At 60.0% G+C, this 22,246-nt stretch overlaps 13 protein-coding genes across 13 annotated transcripts; 7 read left to right on the top strand and 6 right to left on the bottom strand.

Annotated features, from left to right (window-relative positions):
- Window positions 1–477: 477 nt before the first annotated feature.
- Window positions 478–1,656, top strand: AMN1 (Amn1p; the record flags this gene model as incomplete). The annotated part of the gene is made up of 1 exon (NM_209510.1): window positions 478–1,656. One exon carries the CDS (start codon window positions 478–480, stop codon window positions 1,654–1,656), a length of 1,179 nt encoding a protein of 392 aa, NP_984157.1.
- Window positions 1,657–1,785: 129 nt separating this feature from the next.
- Window positions 1,786–2,520, top strand: LGE1 (Lge1p; the record flags this gene model as incomplete). The annotated part of the gene is made up of 1 exon (NM_209509.1): window positions 1,786–2,520. The coding sequence occupies one exon, from the start codon at window positions 1,786–1,788 to the stop codon at window positions 2,518–2,520; it is 735 nt and encodes a 244-aa protein (NP_984156.1).
- A 171-nt stretch (window positions 2,521–2,691) lies between these two features.
- On the top strand, window positions 2,692–3,747 carry IFA38 (ketoreductase; the record flags this gene model as incomplete). Its single annotated transcript, NM_209508.2, has 1 exon — window positions 2,692–3,747. One exon carries the CDS (start codon window positions 2,692–2,694, stop codon window positions 3,745–3,747), a length of 1,056 nt encoding a protein of 351 aa, NP_984155.2.
- A 114-nt stretch (window positions 3,748–3,861) lies between these two features.
- Window positions 3,862–4,749, top strand: CDC28 (cyclin-dependent serine/threonine-protein kinase CDC28; the record flags this gene model as incomplete). The annotated part of the gene is made up of 1 exon (NM_209507.1): window positions 3,862–4,749. The coding sequence occupies one exon, from the start codon at window positions 3,862–3,864 to the stop codon at window positions 4,747–4,749; it is 888 nt and encodes a 295-aa protein (NP_984154.1).
- Window positions 4,750–4,927: 178 nt separating this feature from the next.
- On the bottom strand, window positions 4,928–5,377 carry AGOS_ADR057W (ADR057Wp; the record flags this gene model as incomplete). The annotated part of the gene is made up of 1 exon (NM_209506.1): window positions 4,928–5,377. One exon carries the CDS (start codon window positions 5,375–5,377, stop codon window positions 4,928–4,930), a length of 450 nt encoding a protein of 149 aa, NP_984153.1.
- A 202-nt stretch (window positions 5,378–5,579) lies between these two features.
- TOS1 (Tos1p) lies at window positions 5,580–7,085 on the bottom strand (the record flags this gene model as incomplete). Its single annotated transcript, NM_209505.1, has 1 exon — window positions 5,580–7,085. One exon carries the CDS (start codon window positions 7,083–7,085, stop codon window positions 5,580–5,582), a length of 1,506 nt encoding a protein of 501 aa, NP_984152.1.
- Window positions 7,086–7,889: 804 nt separating this feature from the next.
- Window positions 7,890–8,078, top strand: YSY6 (Ysy6p; the record flags this gene model as incomplete). The annotated part of the gene is made up of 1 exon (NM_209504.1): window positions 7,890–8,078. One exon carries the CDS (start codon window positions 7,890–7,892, stop codon window positions 8,076–8,078), a length of 189 nt encoding a protein of 62 aa, NP_984151.1.
- A 139-nt stretch (window positions 8,079–8,217) lies between these two features.
- EXO5 (Exo5p) lies at window positions 8,218–9,801 on the top strand (the record flags this gene model as incomplete). The annotated part of the gene is made up of 1 exon (NM_209503.1): window positions 8,218–9,801. The coding sequence occupies one exon, from the start codon at window positions 8,218–8,220 to the stop codon at window positions 9,799–9,801; it is 1,584 nt and encodes a 527-aa protein (NP_984150.1).
- Window positions 9,802–10,537: 736 nt separating this feature from the next.
- Window positions 10,538–10,954, bottom strand: GRX5 (monothiol glutaredoxin GRX5; the record flags this gene model as incomplete). The annotated part of the gene is made up of 1 exon (NM_209502.1): window positions 10,538–10,954. One exon carries the CDS (start codon window positions 10,952–10,954, stop codon window positions 10,538–10,540), a length of 417 nt encoding a protein of 138 aa, NP_984149.1.
- Window positions 10,955–11,342: 388 nt separating this feature from the next.
- On the bottom strand, window positions 11,343–13,595 carry FAA2 (medium-chain fatty acid-CoA ligase FAA2; the record flags this gene model as incomplete). The annotated part of the gene is made up of 1 exon (NM_209501.1): window positions 11,343–13,595. One exon carries the CDS (start codon window positions 13,593–13,595, stop codon window positions 11,343–11,345), a length of 2,253 nt encoding a protein of 750 aa, NP_984148.1.
- A 422-nt stretch (window positions 13,596–14,017) lies between these two features.
- On the top strand, window positions 14,018–19,477 carry DUR12 (bifunctional urea carboxylase/allophanate hydrolase; the record flags this gene model as incomplete). The annotated part of the gene is made up of 1 exon (NM_209500.2): window positions 14,018–19,477. The coding sequence occupies one exon, from the start codon at window positions 14,018–14,020 to the stop codon at window positions 19,475–19,477; it is 5,460 nt and encodes a 1,819-aa protein (NP_984147.2).
- Window positions 19,478–19,557: 80 nt separating this feature from the next.
- Window positions 19,558–20,802, bottom strand: FTH1 (Fth1p; the record flags this gene model as incomplete). Its single annotated transcript, NM_209499.1, has 1 exon — window positions 19,558–20,802. The coding sequence occupies one exon, from the start codon at window positions 20,800–20,802 to the stop codon at window positions 19,558–19,560; it is 1,245 nt and encodes a 414-aa protein (NP_984146.1).
- A 208-nt stretch (window positions 20,803–21,010) lies between these two features.
- Window positions 21,011–22,192, bottom strand: MFM1 (Mfm1p; the record flags this gene model as incomplete). Its single annotated transcript, NM_209498.2, has 1 exon — window positions 21,011–22,192. The coding sequence occupies one exon, from the start codon at window positions 22,190–22,192 to the stop codon at window positions 21,011–21,013; it is 1,182 nt and encodes a 393-aa protein (NP_984145.2).
- Between the last annotated feature and the right edge of the window lie 54 nt (window positions 22,193–22,246).

Raw genomic sequence — 22,246 nt, 5'->3', positions numbered from 1 at the left:
CTATCGCACAAGGGAGACAGGGGAGTGAGGCTGCAGCGGCATGGGTGTCTTGGCTAGACACGCGTCACAGATAACTATAGCAGCGCCTAACTCCGCATCCGGGAAATCATTCTGCGCTGTGTGCTGCACAAGGACCGGGCGTTCTTTTCGGCCCAAACAACCGGTTCCTGGTCGGGGTTCCCATCCGAGCCACTGGCTGCCGTGGTGATCAGGAACGGGCGGCGGGGCGCGGTGTGCGGGGGGAACAGGGACCAGCGCCGCGGGCCAGGCGGCCGCGCAGCAAAAAGAGAGGGCTGGTAGGCGGGCGGCCCGTGGGCTGGTCCGGCGGTTTCCGGACGGTGCGGTAGGCGTCGCAGCGACGTTTGGGAGGGCCGGCGGCGGCAGTTGCTTGTCTCAGGTAGGCGGCAAGCCTGGCAGGCGTCGCAGGCGGATGGGTATATATTCAGCGGCGGCGGCTGCGGCGGCAGGGCGGCGGGCATGAGCGCAGAGAAGAGCAAGATAGAGCATGCGCCGTGGGCGTGGGGGCTGCCGGTGACGCCGCCGCGCGCGGCGGCGGCGTGCGCGGCGTCGCCGTGGACGCCACGTGTGCCGGCGGACATAGCGCAGGCCGGGGGCCGCGCGGGGACGCCGCGGAGGCGGGCGCCGGCGCGGACGCTGGGTCACGTGATCTTCGCGGTTCCGGAGCTGGTGGAGCAGCTGGTGCGGTTCGTGGCGGCGGGAAGCGAGCAGGCGGGGGCGCCGCGCGCGCTGCACCACTGCCTGCTGGTGAACCGACTGTGGCACGCGGTGACGGTGGCGGTGCTGCGCGAGCGCCTGTACTTTGCAGACGCGCGGCGGCTGCGGCAGTTCGCGGCGGCGGCGCACCGCGGGCGGCTGGCGCCGGAGCTGGTGGTGCTGCACAAGCTGACGCGGCTGGAGCAGCGTGACCTGGACCGTGCGCTGCAGCACGTGAGCCCGGAGCGGCTGCGACGGCTGGAGCTGTACGTGTGTCCGCGCGTGCTGCCGCCGGCGGGCTACCTGGGCCGGGCCGGCGGGCTGCGGCGCCTGGCGCTGCCGGGCAACAAGCTGGTGTCGGACGACTTTCTGATCGAGGCCTGCGTGCACCTGCCGCGCCTGCAAGTGCTGGACCTGCGCGCGTGCGACCGCGTCAGCGACGCGGGCGTCGTCGCGGTCGCGACCAACTGCCCGCGCCTGCACACCGTGAACCTGGGCCGCCACCGCAACGGGCACCTGATCACGAGCGTCGCGGTGGTCGCGCTGGCGCGCCACGTGCAGCTCGAGACGCTGGGCGTGGCTGGCTGCGACGTCAGCGACGCGGGGCTCTGGGAGCTGGCCGCCGTGTGCGGGCCCAGCCTGGCGCGGCTGTCGCTTAACAACTGCCGCTACCTGACTAATCGGTCGGTCCCGGCGTTGCTGGAGCTCAACGCGTTCCCCAACCTGTCTGTCCTAGAGCTGCGCAACATCCCGCATTTGACCGACGTGCGCGCGGTGGTGCGCTACAGGCAGTGGAAGCGGGCGTGCGGCCTGCCGGTCCTCGTCGAGGGCTGCGACCGCCTGACGCAGCTGTTCCGCTGCGAGGAACGCAAACTATGTAAGGAAAACTGTGCCAGCCCTGTCCGGGACCTCGCCGCGTGGCTCCGCAGTGAGGAGGACTAGCCTCGGTATGTAGCAGACACAGTGTAGTCATCTCCAAGGTCACTCTGATGCATTCTTCTGCACGGCGTGGAAAATTTAGCCATAAAAGTACGGGCTCGCAGAGCATTCCTCGCCAGACAGAGCCACATAATGAGCTTCTCGGGCGAGCATCCAGGCAACGCCAACAACGAGGGGCCGCCGCCGCCGCCGCCGCCGCCGCCGCCGCCGTCGCACTCGTCCGCGCCGCCGTCGTCGCAGGGCGGCAGCGCCAGGGCTGCCCCGCTCAACGGAGCGTTTCATAGTCATCAGCCACATTCGCAGGGCTACGCACGCGCGGAGGGCAGCAACGGGTACCGGCAGCCGTACGGGCGCGGCGGCTACCGCGGCAGCGGCGGACGCTACTACGGGGGCTACGGCTACGGCCACGGCGGCGGGGGCTACGGCTACGGCCACGGCGGCGGAGGCAACTACGGCCACGGCCACCACGGCTACTACGGCTACCAGGGCGAGTACCGCGGCCACAGCGGCTACCAGCGCTTCAACAGCCCCGCGCCCGTGGGCACGCGCTACAGCGGTGCCGCCGGGCCCGCCGCGCGGCCGCCGCCGCCGCCGGAGCCCGAGCCCGAGCAGCCCTTCGAGCTGACCGACGACCCGCTGTTCCACCTGACCGAGCTCGACCGCTCCACCGACGACCCCCGGCAGCTGGACGAGATGCGCCGCATCTTCAAGGACAGCGTGCAGCTTGATCAAAAGCTGGAGCAGCAGAAGCTCGCCATGTGGCGCACCGAGCTCGAGCTCAGCCTCCTGGACACCCAGTCCGCGAAAGATGCGTTGAACGTGCAGCTGAACCAGGAGAACCTCGACGCCCTGCTCATGCAGGGGTGAGCACCGGAACCCCCGTAGCCCGCCCCGTGCCCTCTACGTATGTCGTAGGACCACTCCCCGTGCTAGACTAGAATTGTAACCATTAGATCCAAGCCCCCTGGGCTGCATGTATAAAAAAAACACGTTTGAAGACCAACGGGCTGCCTCCGCTTGGCATCCCGACAGACAGACATGGGCTCCTTATCGGATATCTCGTTCTTCGACCATCTGCAGGAGCTGGCCAGACGCGACTGCTGCGTCAATGCGCTCCTGTGGTGTGCTTTTACGGTCGGGGCCGTCAAGCTCACGACGTTCATGCTGTCGCTGATCAGCATCGCGCTGGAAACAACGGTGCTGCCCTCTGCGTCTTACAAGAAATACGGCGCACGCAAGGGCGCGTACGCGCTGGTGACGGGCGCGTCTGACGGGATCGGCAAGGAGTTTGCGCTGCAGCTAGCGTCCAAAGGCTTCAATGTGCTGCTGGTGTCGCGGACGGAGGCGAAGCTGCTGGAGCTGAAGCAGGAGATCATGGCCAAGTACAAGGTTGACGCGCGCGTGCTGTCCGTGGACTTCGGTGTGGACAACAGGCTGACGTACACGGCGATCAGTGAGCTGTGCGGCGAGCTGCCCGTGACGGTCCTAGTCAACAACGTGGGCGTGTCGCACTCGATCCCCGTGTCGTTCTTGGAGACTACGGAGGAGGAGCTGCGCGGGATCATCACCGTGAACAACACCGCAACGCTGATGGTGACGCAGACGGTCGCGCCGCTGGTCATCGCGAACGCGCGCCGCCTGCAATGCCGCGGCCTGGTGCTGACGATGGGCTCCTTCGGCGGCCTGTTGCCCACGCCGCTGTTGGCGACGTACTCCGGGTCCAAGGCGTTCCTCCAGGCGTGGTCCGCCGCGCTGGCCGGCGAACTTGCACCGCACAACGTCGACGTCCAGATCGTGCTCTCCTACCTCGTGACGTCCGCCATGTCGAAAGTCCGTCGCGCGTCAGCCCTGATCCCCACGCCCCGCGCCTTCGTGCGCTCCACGCTCGCGTCGCTCGGCCGCCGGGTCGGCGCCCAGGAGCGCTACGCGACGTGCACGCCCTACTGGTCGCACGCCCTCTACCACTTCCTCATTGAGAACACCGTGGGCGTGCACTCCCGTCTCGCGAACGCGATAAACTACAGGTTCCACGCGGATATCCGTAAGCGCGCGCTGCGGAAGGCTGCACGCAAGGCCGCCGAGAAGCAGGAGTGACCTCCTCTACAGATACTACATACTCCCTATGTACCCCACGGGCACGGGCCCATAAACCGGCAAAAAACGCGCCTGCGACAGAAAATTTTGTGTACCTCTACCACCAGCACCCTCATGAGCGATCTCACCAACTACAAGCGCCTCGAGAAGGTTGGAGAGGGAACGTATGGTGTCGTCTACAAGGCCGTAGACCTGCGGCATGGGCAGCGCATCGTGGCGCTCAAGAAGATCCGGCTCGAAAGCGAGGACGAGGGCGTGCCCAGCACGGCGATCCGCGAGATCTCGTTGCTCAAGGAGCTCAAGGACGACAACATCGTGCGTCTGTACGACATCGTGCACTCGGACGCGCACAAACTGTACCTTGTGTTCGAGTTTCTAGAGCTGGATCTCAAGCGCTACATGGAGTCCGTGCCGAAAGACCAGCCCCTGGGCGACAAAATCATCAAAAAGTTCATGATGCAGCTGTGCAAGGGTATCGCGTACTGCCACGCGCACCGCATCATCCACCGCGACCTCAAGCCGCAGAACCTGCTGATCAACCGCAACGGCAACCTCAAGCTCGGCGACTTCGGCCTGGCGCGCGCGTTCGGCGTGCCGCTGCGCGCGTACACCCACGAGATCGTCACGCTGTGGTACCGCGCGCCCGAGGTCCTGCTGGGCGGTAAGCAGTACTCCACGGGCGTCGACGTCTGGTCCATCGGCTGCATCTTCGCCGAAATGTGCAACCGCAAGCCGCTGTTCAGCGGCGACAGCGAGATCGACCAGATCTTCAAGATCTTCCGCCTGCTTGGCACCCCGAACGAGTCCGTCTGGCCGGACATCGTCTACCTGCCCGATTTCAAGCCCACGTTCCCCAAATGGCAGCGCCGCGACCTGGCGCAGGTGGTTCCGTCGCTCAACGAGCACGGCCTGGACCTGCTGGACAAGCTGGTCACCTACGATCCCATCCACCGGATCAGCGCGAAGCGCGCGGTCACGCACCCGTACTTTAAGGACGAATAGGGCCGGCCCGTTACCCTCCCTCGCCGCCTGCGCGGCCTGCGGCCCGCTCGCTGCCAGAACAGGCAGCTACGTAGGTGGTATAAATAGTAGCGCTGGTGCTGTACCGCGTTTGCATGTAGATTGCGCTGCTGAGAACGGCGCAGAAGCCGATGCTGCTGCACCCAGGCACGGAAGTTTGCTAGAATGCTGAGCTGTAGGGGCTGTTGTGCGCGCCCGGACCGCGGACCCCGCCGCGCGACACGCGGAAAGAGCCTCGCGCACATGCGGGCGGCTGCGGCTGCGCGGGGCCCTGCGGGCCCGCAGCGCGCGGCCGTTGCAAGTCATGCGGCCGCACAATGTCTGCGCGCGCGGATGCGTAGCGCGTACGCAGGCTTGCCTGGGCGCTTCCGAGGCTGCGCGAGCCGCACCGGCGCATGTGCCCGCGGGTGCGCGCGTCTCTGCGCTTAGCCGCCAGACAGGCAGGGATGCCGACGGGCCCCGCGCCTGCGTGTAGCACGGGCACGGCGGCGCGCGGCGCGGCAGTGGATGACGGGGCGCGCGGCCTGGTGCAGCGCCCCAAGGTAACTGGGAGGGTCCACATGCATGTGGTCGCAGCGTCAAACATATTCCGTGACATTCTGTGGCACATCGAGGCGCCAGCTGGCTGTATTTACAATTTACTAAAAGAAAGTTGTGTGGTGTGAGCGATATGGGCCTGCGGCAGCACAGCCTCGCATCTCAAAGCAGGGTTGCGCGGTGGAGGCGACGCAGTGCGGGGTCGCGGCAGAGGAAGCAATATTGATTGGTACACACGGGTTGCGGTGGACACGGTGGGAGATTCGTTAGCGCAATCAAGGCAGCATAGCCACGGTGCCCTCCTTTGAAATCCAGTTCTGTACCGTGCTTGCGGAAAGAGAAGCCTCGAAGTCACCATCGACCTCGACGATGTGGACGTTGCTGTTCTCGCCATCAAAGATGACAGCGGCCTTCATGGGGCGCTGGAGAGGGCGCTCGAAGTAGTCCTGGGACCCGCCGCCGCCGACATTGTATCCGTCGTTGCCCTGGCCGTCGTGGATGTGGGAAATCATGTACTTGGAGCCCTTGCTTAGCACCTCGAAGAGGTCCATCTCGCCGCAGCCGGTCTTCCAGCAGGAGCAGGACGAGTCGCCGTACTGCAGCGTTCTGGGGATCTTCGCGTTCAGCAGCCAGATGGCAGGCATGTCCTGGTTGTAGTCGTTGCCGTGCTCGTCGCTGGGCATCGTGAACTCGAACACAAACATCTTTGTGGCGCCGCCAAACCCGTGGTAGGCGGGGATCTTGTCGCGGTGGAAGCCGCAGTCGCCCAACGACTTGTCCTTGCAGGAGGCGCCGGAGAAGATCATGATCTCCTCGTTCGACTTGAAGGTGACGTCGTCGAGCGGAGTAGGATTCGACGCACCAGAACGACCGTCAGAGCTTGCAAAGGAAATAGAATTGCCGAAGCACTGCGACCAGGTGCCGGAGCCCTTGCCGCCCTGGTGGTTGAAGAACGTACAGTTGTCAGTGGAGCCGGGTGTGTAGTGGGCCACCCGCTTCCAGCCGGAAACGCTGCTGCTGCCGGCTCCGGTGCTGCTCGCCTGAGCAGCAGACGACGTCGAGGACGAGGACTGCTTGTGCCCGTGGTCGCCAAAAACCTTCGTCAGGAAGGAGTGGAGGCCGCCCTTGCCCTCCTCCTTGCTCGAGGGGGACGCGCTCTGGGACAGCGACGACAGCGACGACGAGGGCGCACTCTCGAGCGACGGCGCAGGCGCGCTCTTGGATGGTGGCGCAGGCGCACTCTCTAACAAAGGCGCTGGCGCGCTCTCGGACAACGGCGCTGGCGCGCTCTCGACCGCCTTGGCAGGCTCAGAGGTACTTGCCGGCGCGGCCGCCACTGGCGTCTCGGCGTGCGCGCCGCCCTTCACGTACACAGTCGAAGTCACGTGCACGTAGTGCACAGCGCGCTTGTCGTGATCGTGCCCGGGCTTGTGCTTGTGCCCAGAGTTGTGCTTGTGCCCAGGCTTTTGCTCGCTGCCTCCGTCGCTGCCCGCGGGGTAGTACACGCCGAACTGCTTCAGCCGCAGCGGGCCGCGGAAGTGCACCGTCAGCTCCTGGTCCAGCGGCGAGAGACTGCCCGAGAACTCCAATTTTCTCTGCTTACACTTGCAGCTCTTCTCGTCCATGCTGGTGACGTCCAGGTACGTGCCGCTGTAGCCCACATTGGCATACCGGATATTTTCTGCCTTCGAGCAGTAGTAATTCCCTCCGATGAAATCACAATCGCCCAGCACCTGCTGCGCAGCGAGCAGGCCACCTGCAACGACTGTCGACAGCTTCATAATTTGTTAACGCTTGTAAAAGAATGACTAGTAGTTAGAACAGATAAAAGAGTGCTTTGCTGTGTGCGCTGTCGCCCGTCCACGCCTTCCGAGCTCACCCGCCTTCTTATATATAAGCCACCAGCGCAAGTAAGCTGGGGAGACGGGCTCTGCCTCCGCCGTTCCTGCAAGCCCACGCCTTGCACGTTCATCGTTCCTTTTTCGGTCCGCAACTAGTCGCGCCTCCGCTGGTTTCAGACACGTAGCAGCGGACGTAACCTTCCTATCGGAGACAGCTGCGTTGGTTTTCCCAGTTGCCATATCGGGAAGTGGTATTTCTATTTCTGCTCACGGGCATCATTCCTGCACAGATTCCGCCGTGCGAGATCCCGATCGGGATCGCGTGTGGTGCACGGGCGTTGCCGTTGCATTGTGTTCCGAGCCATGCGCTCGAGGCGGGTAACGGCCACGAGCAAAAGGTCCGGACCGTCGGCGCGCTGCGCCAAACCGCATGCGGGGCGCCGGGCAGGGTCGCAGTGGCGGGTAACGGCAGGGATGACTCGTGCTGGGCGGCCCGGCGTGCGCCGGCCCCCGCGGCACGCGGGCAAAGTGGCGGCGCCCGCGCGTACGGGCACGGCAGCGCCAGCCTCGGGGGCCGACCGCCGCTCCTAGTACAGCCGGGCGCCGGCGGCCCGCGTCACGTGAGTGGGCCGGGTAACCGCGGCGCAGATCTGGCTGGGTAATCGTGGCGGCAGCCGCGGCCGGGGTTTTTGTGGTACAGCGTGGACACAAGCACTTCCCCCTACTGCACGGACCACTAACAGCATGGCGCTCCAGACCCCCAAGCAACGCGCAGCGAACCTGCGGTTCGCCAAGGCCAACGAGAAGAAGGTCGGGAAGAAGAAGAAGACAGGCAGCAAGACCGAGTACCCGATCTCCAAAACGTGGATACTCGTGCTGCTGTTCCTGCTGGTGGGCGGTGGCGTCCTCGAGCTGGTGTCGCTGCTGTTCTAGGCATGTACATAGGTATCTATCTATGTAAGAAACGAATGATAGTGTTGTGCGGCGGGCGGGCGGCGGGCGGCGGCGGGCGGCGGCGGCCAAAAATCGCTGTGCGGCGCCGCCGCACAGGCCGCGCGGGCACCAGAGCAGCATGAGAACGGTGCGACAGAGATGGGCGACGGGGTGGGGCCGCGCGCTGCACACCAGCGGGTCAGCCCCGGCGGGCAGCAGCGCAGAGAGCGCGCTGCTGCCGGAGATGGGCCAGCTGGACCCCAAGGTGGCGGCAGCACCCAGACGGAAGTACCTCTCAGCCAAATACCGGGTTGTGGGCAAGCTTTTCCAGCAGGCGGAGAACGGCGGCTATCTGGCTTACCGCAAGCCTGCGGCGCTCGAGAACCCGTACCTGGATGTGCAGGCGCGGCCGCGAGTGGACGGGGCCACGGGCCAGATCGTCTACCAGGGCACGCCCCGGCTCTCGGTGACACGACTGCTCACGAAGCAGTGGTGCGAGCTGCGCACGGCCTACGACCTGTACTCGAATATGCCGCTGTTCGAGAGCAAGGCGATGCGCATCGGCAAGCGCGCGCATCGCAAGCTTGAGAACAAGCTGCACGGTGCGTCGGACGCGGCCGCGACACAGGCGCTGGAGCGGCTGCAGCTGGCGGTGCCCGTCGACCCGCTGCACCGGCTGGCAGCAGACTGGGCGGGCGCGATCGACAGGATGTGCACGCTGTTCCAGAAGGGCGAGGCGCGGGAGCTGCTGTGCCACGGCTATATCAGCGCAGACCACGGCGCCTTCGTCGAGGGGCCTGTGCGCGAGGACAGTGACGTGCTCGTCAGTGGGGTCATCGACCACCTAGTGCTGACGCAGCGCGGGGGGGGCAGCCCTCTGAGCGCGCTGCAGCCGGAGCGCTCGCTGCAGTTCCCGTCCGACATGGCGGAGCTCGTGCCGTTCCTGAAAGACCTCGGTGAGCGGCGCGCGGCTGAGTGGGAGGTTGTCGTGGGTGACATCAAAACCCGGAAGTATACCCAGGTGCCCTCGCAGGCGTCCGTCGTTGAGACATCGCGCTTGCAGGTGATGTACTATAGGAGGTTTTTGGAGGACCTGGGCGCAGATGTTGACAAGGCATATGAAAAGCTGCTCACCAACGCCCAGCGCCGGGGCCTCGACGTGGACGCGCCGCTGGCCGCCGGCAGCGCGATCTCTGTGATGGAGGGCATTCCGCAGCTGGGTGCAGATATGCTGCGGCTTGTGCGCGGGGACCCGATTGGCTTTGGGCCCTTTGACAGCTATAACAGGTATGCGGCGCATGACACATACGATTTTACGCAGCATGCTGCGCTCCTGCAAGATCAGCCAGAGCTCCAGAAGTATGCAGTCTTCTTTGGTCAATGGAAAACGCCGTTCAACCTGCGCTTCCTGGCGGCCCGGATGGCCCAGCTGTACGGTTGCATTGCGCCCCTTCTTTCTAACACACTGCTGATTGAGTACTATATGGGCGGCGAGTGCTTCCACGTCAATACCTTCAAGTACGACGCCGCCGAACTGCGCAAGCACTGTGAAGACAGTGCCCGGTTCTGGTTCGGGAAAAGGGAGATTGAGCCGATAGAGCCCACGATCCGCAATGTCAACGCATACTGCAAATTCTGTGACTACAAGGACATCTGCCTCTGGCGCAAAGAAGCCGTTCTGGGATGGAAATCCCTGGGCGAAGAGCTGCGCGGCCTACCTTAATGCGTCGCAGCAACCCTAATTCGCGGTGCCCGCGTCCGAAACTGAGGGTAACACATGTGTAGCTTTGATATTTAAAATGGTTCAGCAGGGTGCTCCTGCTACCCATTCCTCAACTCCGCAGTTATCGGGGAGAGCACACTGCTATTCACCGCACGTTGCGGGCGCTGTGCAGGGCCTAATATTCGTTCTTGCACGTGTGGCAGTCAAGGCTGAGTGCCGCATGCAGTTAATGTGATCGTCATTTTATTTGAGAGCGCTTCCTGTCGATACGAGACAGTGTCGCGTGGGTGCACTCCTGAACCAATGACGAATATCAAATTCTCTTTCCAAGAGTTGTAAGCACGCCTATCGGAATTCCCTGTTTACAAATCCAAAATACAGAGAATACATTGCTGCTAATCGTACTGAAGTCAGTAGGGTGATTTCTGAATAAGGCTATGAATGCGATTTCTAGCCCTTGTTGGAGGTAGATCGTCGCGCATTCAAGGGTGATTGCGTCCGGCCTTCCACTAGAACGTCATTTTTTGAGAGACTTTCTCTGCTGGCGTGTGCACGCCTCCTCCATCAGAAGCCTCTTTCACACATGACGGAAAGCAAGCTGTTCTCACTTCTTTCAACTGAAAGAACGGAGTTTGTGAATTAAACAACCATGATTTACAAGTCTAAAGGCATGAGAATACAAGTCGTAAATTACAAGCTGTATTCCTATAAATATAGTCGGGAGCCGTACGCGGCATCACTCAGTATCCGGCACAAGAACGGATGCCTCCTCGAGCATAGTAGTTAGCTCGCCGGATTGCGCCATGTTGGTGAGGATGTCGCACCCCCCAACAAATTCCTTGTTGACGTAGAGCTGTGGAATTGTAGGCCACTCGGAATATTCCTTTATCCCGCTCCGCAGCTCAGAATCCTCCAGCACGTTGAACGCCGCAAACTTCGCAGGATCCACGCCCTGTCTGCCCAGGATCTCAATGGCGGCCTTCGAAAAGCCACATTGAGGGAACTCTGGGGTGCCCTTCATGAACAGAACCACTGGGGCAGAGGAAATGGCGCCCTCAATGGCCCGCCGAGTTTCCTGGCTCAGCAGTCTGACGCCAACGCTACGCAGGGGTAAAGTCGAACGGAGAATACTAGCCGAATATGTTGCAAACATCGCTGGTTGTGCGGGCGCTTGGATCGTAGCGGGCTTTCGCTCTGTTGAGGCAGAAGATTAATCGAAAAGTGTATTGGACCGAAACTGCCATTGCATCCGGGCTCGCCGGCGAGTGCTCTTGGTCACGTGATCACGTGTAATATATCAGACGCGCTCGGGCGGAATATTTGTCGAATAATGGGAGATCCAACAGGGGCTGCTGCTGCATTCGAGGTCAGTCTATAAGTTGCTTTGACCACATGTTGGACTCGATGTTGGAGTGAGGGGAAAGTACCAGCCCAGATGTCCAAGAGTGTCTAATGCATTCGTTATTTTACGAAAAAAAAACTACTTTAGTATTCTTATATTGCGTACATACATCAGGGGTGCTATAGAAAGCACTGGAGGATCAGAGCTTCCCTGCCTTCAAGATATGTCCTTCATCGTACAAGCTGGAAAGGATATCCTTGAAGACCTTGGTGCAAACTTCACGTTTGACCTTAAAGGTTGGCGTCAGGGTTTCACCATCTACGGAGAGCGGCTCAACATCGGCGTAGAGGTTTCCAATCTTCTCAAATCCTTGTAGCTCAGCAGTAACAAAGCTGTTAATAATTTTCAGTGTCAACTGCTTCAAAGCCGGATCCTTGTTGATGGTAGGGATTACCTCCTCAAGAGGCAGCTTGGACCACTTTGAAGTACGACTGTCGAGGATGGCCTTAAAAGGAACCACGTCGATACCCACGACCCCAACCAAGTAGTTGTTGAGGGAGTTTCCGTGTACAAATATCTGGGTGATGAATGGACAGGAAGATAAGTAGCAGTTTTCTACCTTCTCTGGAGCAATGTATTCACCCTGCGATAATTTGAAAATGTTCTTCACTCTATCTGTGATGAAGAGTCTACCCTTCTTGTCAATGTAACCGACATCACCTGTGGAAAACCAGCCATCTTTATCGAGAACTTCGGCCGTCTTCTCTGGCATTTTGTAGTACCTCTCAAATTGTTGCTGACTTCTGACAACGACCTCGCCCATGTGGTCCTTCTCGGCGTTGTACGACATACCTGGCACATCGCGCAATCTGACTTCAGTGGTCATCGCTGGCGGACCGCATGAACCACAGTCAGTCTCGTATGGGACACTGAGGAAGTTACCGCCGAATGTCTCGGTTAATCCATAACCTTGCAGAATACCTATGTCCATGGCACATTGAATAAACCTCAAGGTCTCCGGTGATATAGGCGCAGACCCGGTGGTGACCAGAGGTACGTTGGTGAAGCCCAGCTTATCACGAATCTTGTCCACAAATATCTTACGGTAGATAAACCTGTTCATGTAAGAGTCGTCGGGGCCGCTAACGGCACTGAAGCGTTTGTCCTTGGCGTCTATGACCGTCTTAGCAAGCTTACGCTTAAACGTCGAGACGTCCGCACCCTGGATAGAGTTCTTAATCCCTGCCTCCAATTTAGTCAACACTCTAGGAACTAAGGAAACCATCGCGGGCCGAAGCACACACATGGCCTCTATAAAGAGATCAGGGTTAGGTTTATGCAAAAACCCAATCCCGAAAGCGTGCATGAGATTGAGTCCAGTCATTTGGCGCTGGTAAATATGAGTCAATGGCAAGAGACATAAAGCGTACCTCTGCTTGTTGGGCTCACAACGCACATGTGAGCAGGCAAAGGCAAGCGCAGCACAGTAAGCGCGGTGCGTTAGCTGAACACCCTTCGGCAAAGAGGTTGTACCAGAGGTAAACGAGATAGTGTGGAAGGAATCTGGGCTGGGCGGGATCGGCGCAATGTTGTTCAACTCGCCAATTTTCTCCACCTGCCGCAAAGTCAGTACGGAAATCGTTTCGCCCTTCGCGTTCTTGGTGACGGGAAGCAACGAGGCGAGACGGTCCACCTCCTGGAGGTCCATATCGTCCATTATCACGATCGTGTTGAGCGCGCGCAACTTCGAGGCCAGCGCGAAGATCCTGAGCAGGTTGGGCTTCGAAACCACGACTACAGGTGACTCAGTCAGGTTCATAATGTATTCGGACGTGTTGGGCCCCAGCGTCTCGTACAGCGCCGTGTTGACCAGCGAGAACGTCTGGCATGCCAGGTCGGTCAGAACCCACTCCTTGCTGTTCGCAGACATCATCGCCACAATGAAGTCATTTGTGTCCAGTGGCTTGCTGCGCTTGACATTCACAACCGACAACAGCCCCGCGCCCAGGTTCTCCGCGCGGCGCTCCACCTGGCTGTAAGTCTCCCAGCGGTATTCGTCCAGCCATTTGCCCGTTGCCTCGTCGTACGCCCGCATCCCCAGACAGTGGTTGTCGGGGTACATGCGCGCAGACAGCTTGAACACGTGATACCCCGTGTCCACACCCTCGTCAATTGCGGACAGCAGCTTGCCCTCCGGCACAAGCACATTGCGGAACACAGGACTGTAGCCCTTCTTCCCGGACCCCGGCACAGGCGCGGACAGCGCCATGCCGTCCATCCCAGCGAACAGCGGCATGTTGTCGTACAGCTCCTTGTAGAACTCGACGCTGCCCTGCTGGAACAGCGATAGTCGCTTCCACAACTCCGCAAACCTCGCGTCGGTCCGGATCACCTCCACCAGTGAGATGGGGCCCATCCCGGGATACCTGTTAACTTCTGTCTCGTTGCTCATTGCTGCGTTGGTCAGCACCTGCTTCTTCGTGTAGCGGGCTGCCGAACGGTATATATAGTTTTCCCGTATTCGCGGCCGCGCTCCGGCGTTGGATGGTTGCTGGAAATAATGGCGAAGAGTGCGTGAGCACGTATGTCTCCGCTTCCCCTCCCGACGCTGAGCGCAATGTTCGCAATTAAACCGCTTATACCCTAGACAGCCCGGCGCCGAAGCAATACATTCCCCACACTTCGTTACCCGGAGTTGGTGAGCGCGATAGTCGTAACGCTATCGCGACCCCCTCCAAGTCTGCTGCAATCGCTGTCGCGCAGCGCTATCAAGCAGAGCTGATAAGCGCCAGGGCCAGGGCCGCTGCGATAACCGCGGGCAGTCGTATATAACCGAGTCCGCGGCCGCCCAGCCTGCCTGGGACGCAGAGGCCAATGACAGATCACAGTAGCACAGTGGGGTGGACCTCACAGCAGTGGCGCGAGTTCCATCGCCGCGCGTCTGCGGACGCATCGCTCGCCAGGCTGCTGGCGCTAGCACACGCCGAGCGTGACGCCGGGGCGGCGTGGATTTCCGTCGCTTCCGACGAGCACATAGAGCACCAATGGCGCGTCCTGCAATCGCGTGGCGACCGTCAGCGGCTACCTCTGTACGGTGTGCCGGTCGCGGTTAAGGACAATATCGACGTGCGCGGGCTTGCGACGACTGCTGCATGCCCCAGCTTTGCATACACGGCGGCGCAGGACGCGACGGCGGTGCGCCTGCTGCGTGATGCGGGCGCGGTCATTCTCGGCAAGACCAACATGGACCAGTTTGCGACGGGGCTCGTAGGCACGCGGTCCCCATACGGCAGCGTGGCGAGTGCGTTCAGCAGCGCACACGCTGCGGGCGGTTCGTCCAGCGGCTCCGCCGTGGTCGTGGCGCGCGGCGCGGTACCGCTTACTCTAGGTACGGACACGGCTGGGTCCGGACGGGTGCCTGCTGCGCTCAACAACCTGGTGGGGGTCAAGCCCACGCGCGGCACTGTGTCATGTACTGGCGTGGTGCCTGCCTGCCGCTCGTTGGATTGTGTGTCCGTCTTTGCGCGGGATGTCGCGGACGCCCACCGGTGTCTGCGTATCCTGGCGCGGCCCGATGGGTCAGATCCATACAGCCGGCCTTCCCCGGCGGACGCGCCGCGCCGTTTTGGCACATGCCCAGTGGTCGGCGTTCCGCGCGAGGCGGAGTGGTTTGGTGAGTCGCAGAACGCCGAGCTGTTTGCGGCGGCCTGCCAGCGCATGCGCGCAGCGGGCGCTCGTGTGGTGGAGGTGGACCCGCAGCCGCTTCTGGACCTCGGCCGGTCGCTGTACGAGGGCCCGTGGGTGGCGGAGCGGTACGCTGCGATGCGGGCGTTCTACTCCGGACAGCCCCCGAGGGATACGCTGGACCCTACTGTGACGGGGATAATCACATCTGCCGGGGGCTACAGCGCGGCGGACGTGTTTGACCATGGACTTCGGCGGCAAAAACTCGTGGCGGCTATCGAGGCCGAGCTGGCGGGCGTGGATGCGCTGCTGGTGCCGACCTGCCCGCTGAACCCGACATTGGCGGCTATCGCGGCCGAGCCGCTACTGGTGAACGCGCGGCAGGGCATGTGGACGAACTTCGTGAACCTGGCAGACCTCGCTGCGGTGGCAATTCCGGCGGGGTTCCGGCGTGACGGGCTGCCGCAGGGCGTGACGCTGGTGGGCCGGAAGTTCAGCGACCTCGCGCTGCTGGAGCTCGGGAGCCGGCTGCTACGCGTGGAGGACGCGGAGCCGCGGCGCTGCGGGGCGCTTCCCGCGGGCCAGGCCCTGTGCGAGGACGAGGTCGTTAGCGGGAGCGAGGAGCGGGACAGCACAGTTCTGCTAGCAGTGGTGGGCGCGCACCTGCGCGGCCTGGCGCTGCACTGGCAGCTGGACGAGGTGCAGGCCGAGTTTGTGCGCGAAGCGCGCACGGCGCCGTCGTATAGGCTCTATGCTCTGCCAAAGACGGGGCCTGTGCTTAAGCCGGCTCTGCGGCGCGTATGCGCGGGCAAGGGTGCGGCAATCGAGCTCGAGGTGTACTCGGTCCCCGAGGCGACATTCGGCCGCTTTGTCGCGATGGTGCCCGCGCCGCTGGCCATCGGGTCCGTGGAGCTCGAGTCGGGGGAGTACATCAAATCGTTTGTCTGCGAAGAGGACGGGTACATCCAAGACGGCACAGTCGACATCACGCACTTCGGCGGCTTCCGCAGATACGTGGAACATCTGAGGCGGCAGAGGGACGTAGACAAGCCCTTTGACACGGTTCTTGTGGCGAATCGGGGCGAGATCGCCGTTCGCATTATCCGCACTTTGAAGCGGCTCGGAATACGCTCTGTCGCGGTCTATTCCGATCCAGATAGACATTCCCAGCATGTGCGTGACGCTGATGTGGCGGTAGCGCTGGGCGGGAGCTCCGCGGCCGAAACATACCTGGACATCGACAAAATATTGGCGGCTGCCAAGAAGACGGACACACAGGCCATCATTCCTGGATACGGTTTTCTCTCCGAAAATGCTACGTTTGCGGAACGCTGTGGGGCAGAGGGTATAGTGTTTGTCGGGCCGTCTGGAGACTCAATTCGCAAGCTCGGGCTGAAACATTGGGCGCGTGAACTCGCCGCATCGGCTGGCGTGCCGCTGACGAAGGGCACTGGATTGCTGCAGAGTGCGAGTGCTGCTCTTGAGGCTGGTGAGGAGATCGGTTATCCTCTGATGGTGAAGTCGACAGCTGGTGGTGGAGGCATCGGTTTGCAACGAGTAGACTCTGCCGCTGAGCTTGCCGCCGCCTTTGAGCAGGTCCAGCGTCAGGGCGAACTGTACTTCACTGACTCCGGTGTATTTCTAGAGTCCTTCATTGCACGTGCAAGGCATGTGGAGGTACAGATTATGGGGGATGGGCACGGTAGGACTGTTGCACTTGGTGAACGCGATTGTTCGCTGCAGCGCAGGAACCAGAAGATTATTGAGGAGACTCCTGCTCCTAACCTACCTGCTCATACACGACAGAAGATGCGTCAGGCTGCGCAGCGTTTGTGTTCTGCAGTGAAGTATAAGTGCGCAGGTACCGTGGAGTTCATGTATGATGAGCAGAAGGACGAGTTTTATTTCTTGGAAGTGAATACTCGGCTGCAGGTTGAGCATCCAATCACAGAAATGGTGACTGGTCTTGATTTGGTGGAATGGATGCTGCGCATAGCAGCCAATACCCCACCAGACTTTGATGCGGGAGTCGAAATAGAAGGCGTTTCCATGGAGGCTCGTGTCTATGCAGAAAATCCCGTCAAGGGGTTCACCCCGTCACCGGGGCTGCTGACCGAGGTGGTATTCCCGTCTTGGGCTAGAGTAGATACGTGGATATTGAAGGGAACACGTGTGGCGGCCGAGTATGATCCGACCTTGGCGAAGATCATTGTTCATGGAAAGGACCGTGAGGACGCTGTGAGTAAACTACTCCTGGCACTGAGTGAGACGCGTATTGCGGGTTGCATGACCAACCTCGACTATCTCAAATCAATTGCCTCTTCGGAGGAATTCCGTAAGGCTTCGGTTTTCACGAGGCTTCTCAACGACTTTGAATATACCCCAACGGCTTTTGAGGTGAAGATCCCCGGTGCATATACTACAATACAAGACTATCCTGGCCGTGTTGGATATTGGCGTATTGGGGTGCCACCTTCGGGGCCAATGGATTCCTATTCATTCCGGTTGGCAAATAGAGTAGTTGGAAACGACTCCAAGGCAGCTGCCCTGGAGATAACGCTGAATGGGCCAGAGTTGAAGTTCCATTCAGATGCAGTTATAGCCGTCACAGGTGGCGCTGTTCCAGTTACCTTGAATGGGAAGCCAGTCCTACAGTACGTCCCGCTCACCCTAGAGAAGGGAGATGTGCTCAAGATCGGAAAACTCGAGAGCGGATCGAGGGCTTATCTAGCAGTACGGGGTGGCATAGATGTTCCCGAATTCTTGGGGTCCAGGTCAACTTTTGCCATGGGTGGTATCGGCGGCCATAATGGTCGCGTGTTAGCTCCTGGCGACGTACTATTTATTAATAAAGATTCCTCCGTCGCCGTTGGTGACACGGTGACAATACCTTCGGGTTTGCAACCCGTAATACCCCGCGAATCATGGAAAATTGGGCTAGTATGTGGGCCTCATGGCTCTCCAGATTTTTTCAAGCGTGAGGCACTGGAAGAATTCTTCTCCAGTCCTTGGAAGGTTCACTATAACTCCAACAGATTTGGCATCAGGCTTATTGGTCCTAAGCCCAAGTGGGCTAGATCTGATGGTGGTGAAGCCGGATTGCATCCTTCGAACACACATGACTATGTTTACTCCGTGGGCGCTATTAACTTTACCGGAGACGAACCAGTTATTATAGCCGCTGAGGGTCCATCTCTAGGAGGGTTCGTTTGCGCGGCAGTTGTTCCCGAAGCAGAATTGTGGAAGGTTGGGCAGTTGAAACCTGGAGACACTATTAAGTTTGTACCAATCAGCGTGGATACCGCTAGAGCGCTAAAAAGATCACAAGATGCTGCGGTAGATGCCCTAGATATCCTTTCGTCGATAAAATTGGATGATTCTATGGTGTTGCCCAGCTATCAGGATCCTGTGCTTCTGAGACTTGCCAAGAGATCAGGACTATGTCCTAAGGTGACGTTCCGGCAATCGGGGGATAGGTATATTCTCATTGAGTATGGTGAAAACGAGATGGATATCAATATCTCGTACAGAATCAAGCAGCTTCAAGAGATGGTGACTAAGAATAAGGTCACCGGTATTGTTGAGATGTCACAGGGGATTAGGTCCCTGCTGGTGGAATACAATGGTTATACGATATCCCAGGAAGACTTGCTAAGTGTGCTGTCCGCATATGAGCTGGAAATAAATTTTGATGTTGATTGGAAGGTAAAGGCCAAGCTATTCAGACTGCCAATGGCTTTCGAGGACAGCAAAACCCTAGAAGCAGTCAGGCGGTACCAGGAGACCATTCGGTCGGACGCGCCCTGGCTACCCAGTAACGCTGATTTTGTTGCCAATGTCAATGGTATTACACGAGCCGACGTCAGAGACTTGCTGTATTCCGCCACATTTATGGTTTTGGGGCTTGGTGATGTTTTCTTGGGTGCTCCTTGCGCCGTGCCGCTAGACCCACGGCAGAGACTACTAGGCACCAAATACAATCCTTCAAGAACATACACTCCGAATGGAGTCGTTGGCATCGGCGGGATGTATATGTGCATATACTGCACAGACAGCCCGGGCGGCTACCAGTTGATGGGGAGGACAATTCCCATCTGGAACCGTTTGCAGCTGGGAGAGGCATGGAAAGATCATCCGTGGCTGTTGACTCCGTTTGATCAGGTGGAATTTTATCCTGTTTCGGAGGAGCGTATAAATGAGCTCACTGAGGAGGTCGAGAATGGCACGTTCGAGCTTGAGGTTAAGGAAACGGTCTTTGATAACGGGGCATACAACAGATGGCTTGAAGATAACAGGGAGTCTATTCAGGCTTTCAAGGAGGGGCAGAGTGGCGAGCGTGCCGCGGAGTTTGCGCGGCTGATCAAAGTCGCGAACTCAGATCTGGAGACGGCTGTCCGAAAGGAGGCGGAACCTGTGGAGTACCCTGAAGATGCCCATATGGTATACTCCGAATACGCGGGCCGGTTTTGGAAGCAGGTGGTCTCCGTCGGGGATAAAGTCAAAGAGGGCGACAAACTAGTCATTATCGAGGCGATGAAGACAGAAATGGTCGTCTCGGCAACAGCTGATGGAGAGGTTATAAATATTCTCCATGCCAATGGAGATATGGTGGATGCTGGGAACCTGGTGGTGGTGTTGAAAAATTGTTAGAAAATTAGTTTATTTATTATTTAACTGGATTCTCTGTTTTAAACCTTAAAAGCAACATATGTGTTCTATTTAGGTGCTATTTATTCCTGCGACGACAATAGGAGGGTATTGCTATTCGTGCTCTCTTGAGACAATCTAGCCGTCTGGTATACTGGGGGCGATCCTGATGGCGGCCTGCTTTGCAGCGCCCTCGCCTTCTCGATTAGTGCCAGGCGCTTCTTGATTCGCCTAGCTTGCCATTTGATGGGCACGTATGGGATGTAGCCGAGCGTCTCCTCGATCTTCAGCACGTGCAGCACGCCTATGACGGCCAGCCAGTAGATGATGTAGCTGATGACGGAGCCATATGTTGCACTGTTGGTCCAGCCAAAGATCGCCGTGAATATCATCCAGAGGCCGTCGCGCTCGCCGTTGCAGCAGTTGACGTGCCAGACCGAGTTGGAGATGTCGTAGGAGCCCGGCCCGCTCCCAACCTCGGACATGTCCTGCCCGTTACAGAGGTCCACGTAGTGCTGCAGCTCGAACTGCCACACGCCCTTCGAGAAGAGCCCGGCTGCCACGAGGTACAGCAGGCATGTGGCTGTCACCAGGCAGACCTCGAGCGAGAAGGACCCCGACGATGCGAAAAAGAAGCGTCCGAACGCGTAGCTCACAACGGCTGCCGACAGCATCGACAGCGGGATCGAGCTCAGCGGCTGGTCGATGCCAATGCCGCCGACAAACACCACCGCCTCCAGCCCCTCCCGCAGCGACGTCACGAACGGCAGGATGAACAGCGCGTACTTCTCACTGAACTTCCGCGCGCGCCGGCTCGGCGCCAGCGGGTCGCTACTCTGCGCGTAAAGCATCGACGCCAGCTTGATGCGGAACTTGTCGCGCAGCCGGCCCATCCGCAGAAAGAACAGCCCCATGAACGAGATGATTACCGACGCCACAATGCTCAAAACGCCCTCGTAGTAGTGCTCGCTCGCGGCCCACAGGTCCTTGCCCACGTAGTAGAACAGCACGATAAACAATCCGCCCACCAGCATGCAGCATAGCAGCCCTAGCGCGCCCCCGCTCAGAATCTGGACCTTCAGCCTCCGGTACAGCTGGCTGTTCTCCACCGCCTCCAGCGGCCCCGCCTCCTGCAGCGCCGCGTTCAGCTCCACCTCTTCCTCTGCCTCCAGCCGCCCGCCGCCCAGGTACTTGCTGGACGCCGACTCCGGCTTCAACAGCGCCTGCTTCACGATCGTGAGCAGGATCGAGATGATGATCACGATCTCCAGCGACTCCCGGAGGAAGATGAAGAAGATCTGGAACGAGAAGTACTTTTCAACCTGCATCCTGCTGTCTGACGTGTTACCTTAATCCAGCCCATTAAGGGGTAATCCTGCGATGACTGATCTGTAGTCCGCTTTATAAACCGGGGGGCCATTTTTGTGGGTGTTGTTCATTCATTACATTCATTATGGATGGTGATGGCCTAACGGCGGCACCCGAGAAAAACAGGATAAGCGGGCAACGGCCTTACGTAATGAAGCGAGCCAGCTGCTAGCTATGACGGCCCTGGCCGCCGAGCAGAGTCATCTTCTGTAGCTTGTGTAGGCGCTTGATGCTGTAGCGGAACAGGCAGACCATCAGGACCAGGCCCGTGGCAGTGACCAGGGCGAAGCCCACGTTGCCCTCCTCGATGAAGTTCTCGAGGTTCATGCCGTAGAGCGCGGCGACAAACATCACGCTGCCGAGCGAGAGCAGGCCGATGGCGAAGCGCAGGCCCAGGAGCATGAGCTCGTTGCGGTTCGAGTCGAGGATGATGTTGATGATCTCCTCGGTGGTGCGGACGTTGGCGATGGCGCCCTCGATGGACTGGACGATCTCGTTGACCTGGGTGTAGTATGTCTCGAGGACCATCTCGAGCTCGCTGTGGTCGGCGACGTCGCGGGGCTTGCCGCGCATCTTCTCGGAGAGGTACATCTCGGACAGCACGTCGTCCTGGTCCATGAGATCGTCCATCATCTCGCGCATCAGCAGCGACTTCTTGTGGAAGACGCTGAGCTTCTTGTTCTGGACCAGGAGGAACTTGAGCTTGTCCTTGTCGATGCCGTACTCCAGGTCGTGCAGCGCGCCCTTGGTGACGGCGAGGTGCACGCGCAGCTCGGCGGTGAGGTTCGCGAGCGCGGTGATGAAGATGGACTCGAGCGCGCGGAACTCGTACGGCAGCGGGTCCTTGCCGAGGCCGGGCGCGCCCTGGTTCTTGAGGCGCGTCTGCAGGTCGGCAACGAAGCGCGTGTGCGCCACGGAGTCCATGCCGATGCCCATGGGGTCGAACAGCAGCACCGTGTCGCTCTTGACCAGCGCGCGGATGGTCAGCAGGCTGACCATGATGCAGCGGTCGCGCACGAGCACGATGGGCACGAGGTCGTGGCGCCGCGCCATCTCGATCTTGCGCAGATCGCGCGGTAGCAGTCCGTGTTTCTGGATCAGTTCCTCGCGACGGATGTCTGCGGCCGCCCCGCCGATGAGGGCGCCGTCCGAGTCGAACATGCTACATCTGATCGTGTCTGAGCTCTGGTTGTACAAGGACTGGTTGCGGAGCGCCAAATTCCGCTGCAGAACGGCGGAGAGGTCTTGCATCCCTGCGGCGGCTGCAGTGCTGGAGTGCCAGAGCCTCCAGCACGCTCGCGGACTTGCCATTACGGCCCGGCGACACACAGGCAGCCTCAATCCTAGCATGGTATGCCTTGCCTGGCGCTGTGAGCGGAGCAGAGGCCACATGCGTGGGCGATG

The sequence above is a fragment of the Eremothecium gossypii genome, chromosome IV (assembly GCF_000091025.4).
Source record: "Eremothecium gossypii ATCC 10895 chromosome IV, complete sequence".
Classification (NCBI taxonomy): Eukaryota; Fungi; Ascomycota; class Saccharomycetes; order Saccharomycetales; family Saccharomycetaceae; genus Eremothecium; species Eremothecium gossypii.
The sequence above is the reverse complement of the archived record's forward strand: the minus strand, read 5'-3'. Positions and strand labels throughout refer to the sequence as shown.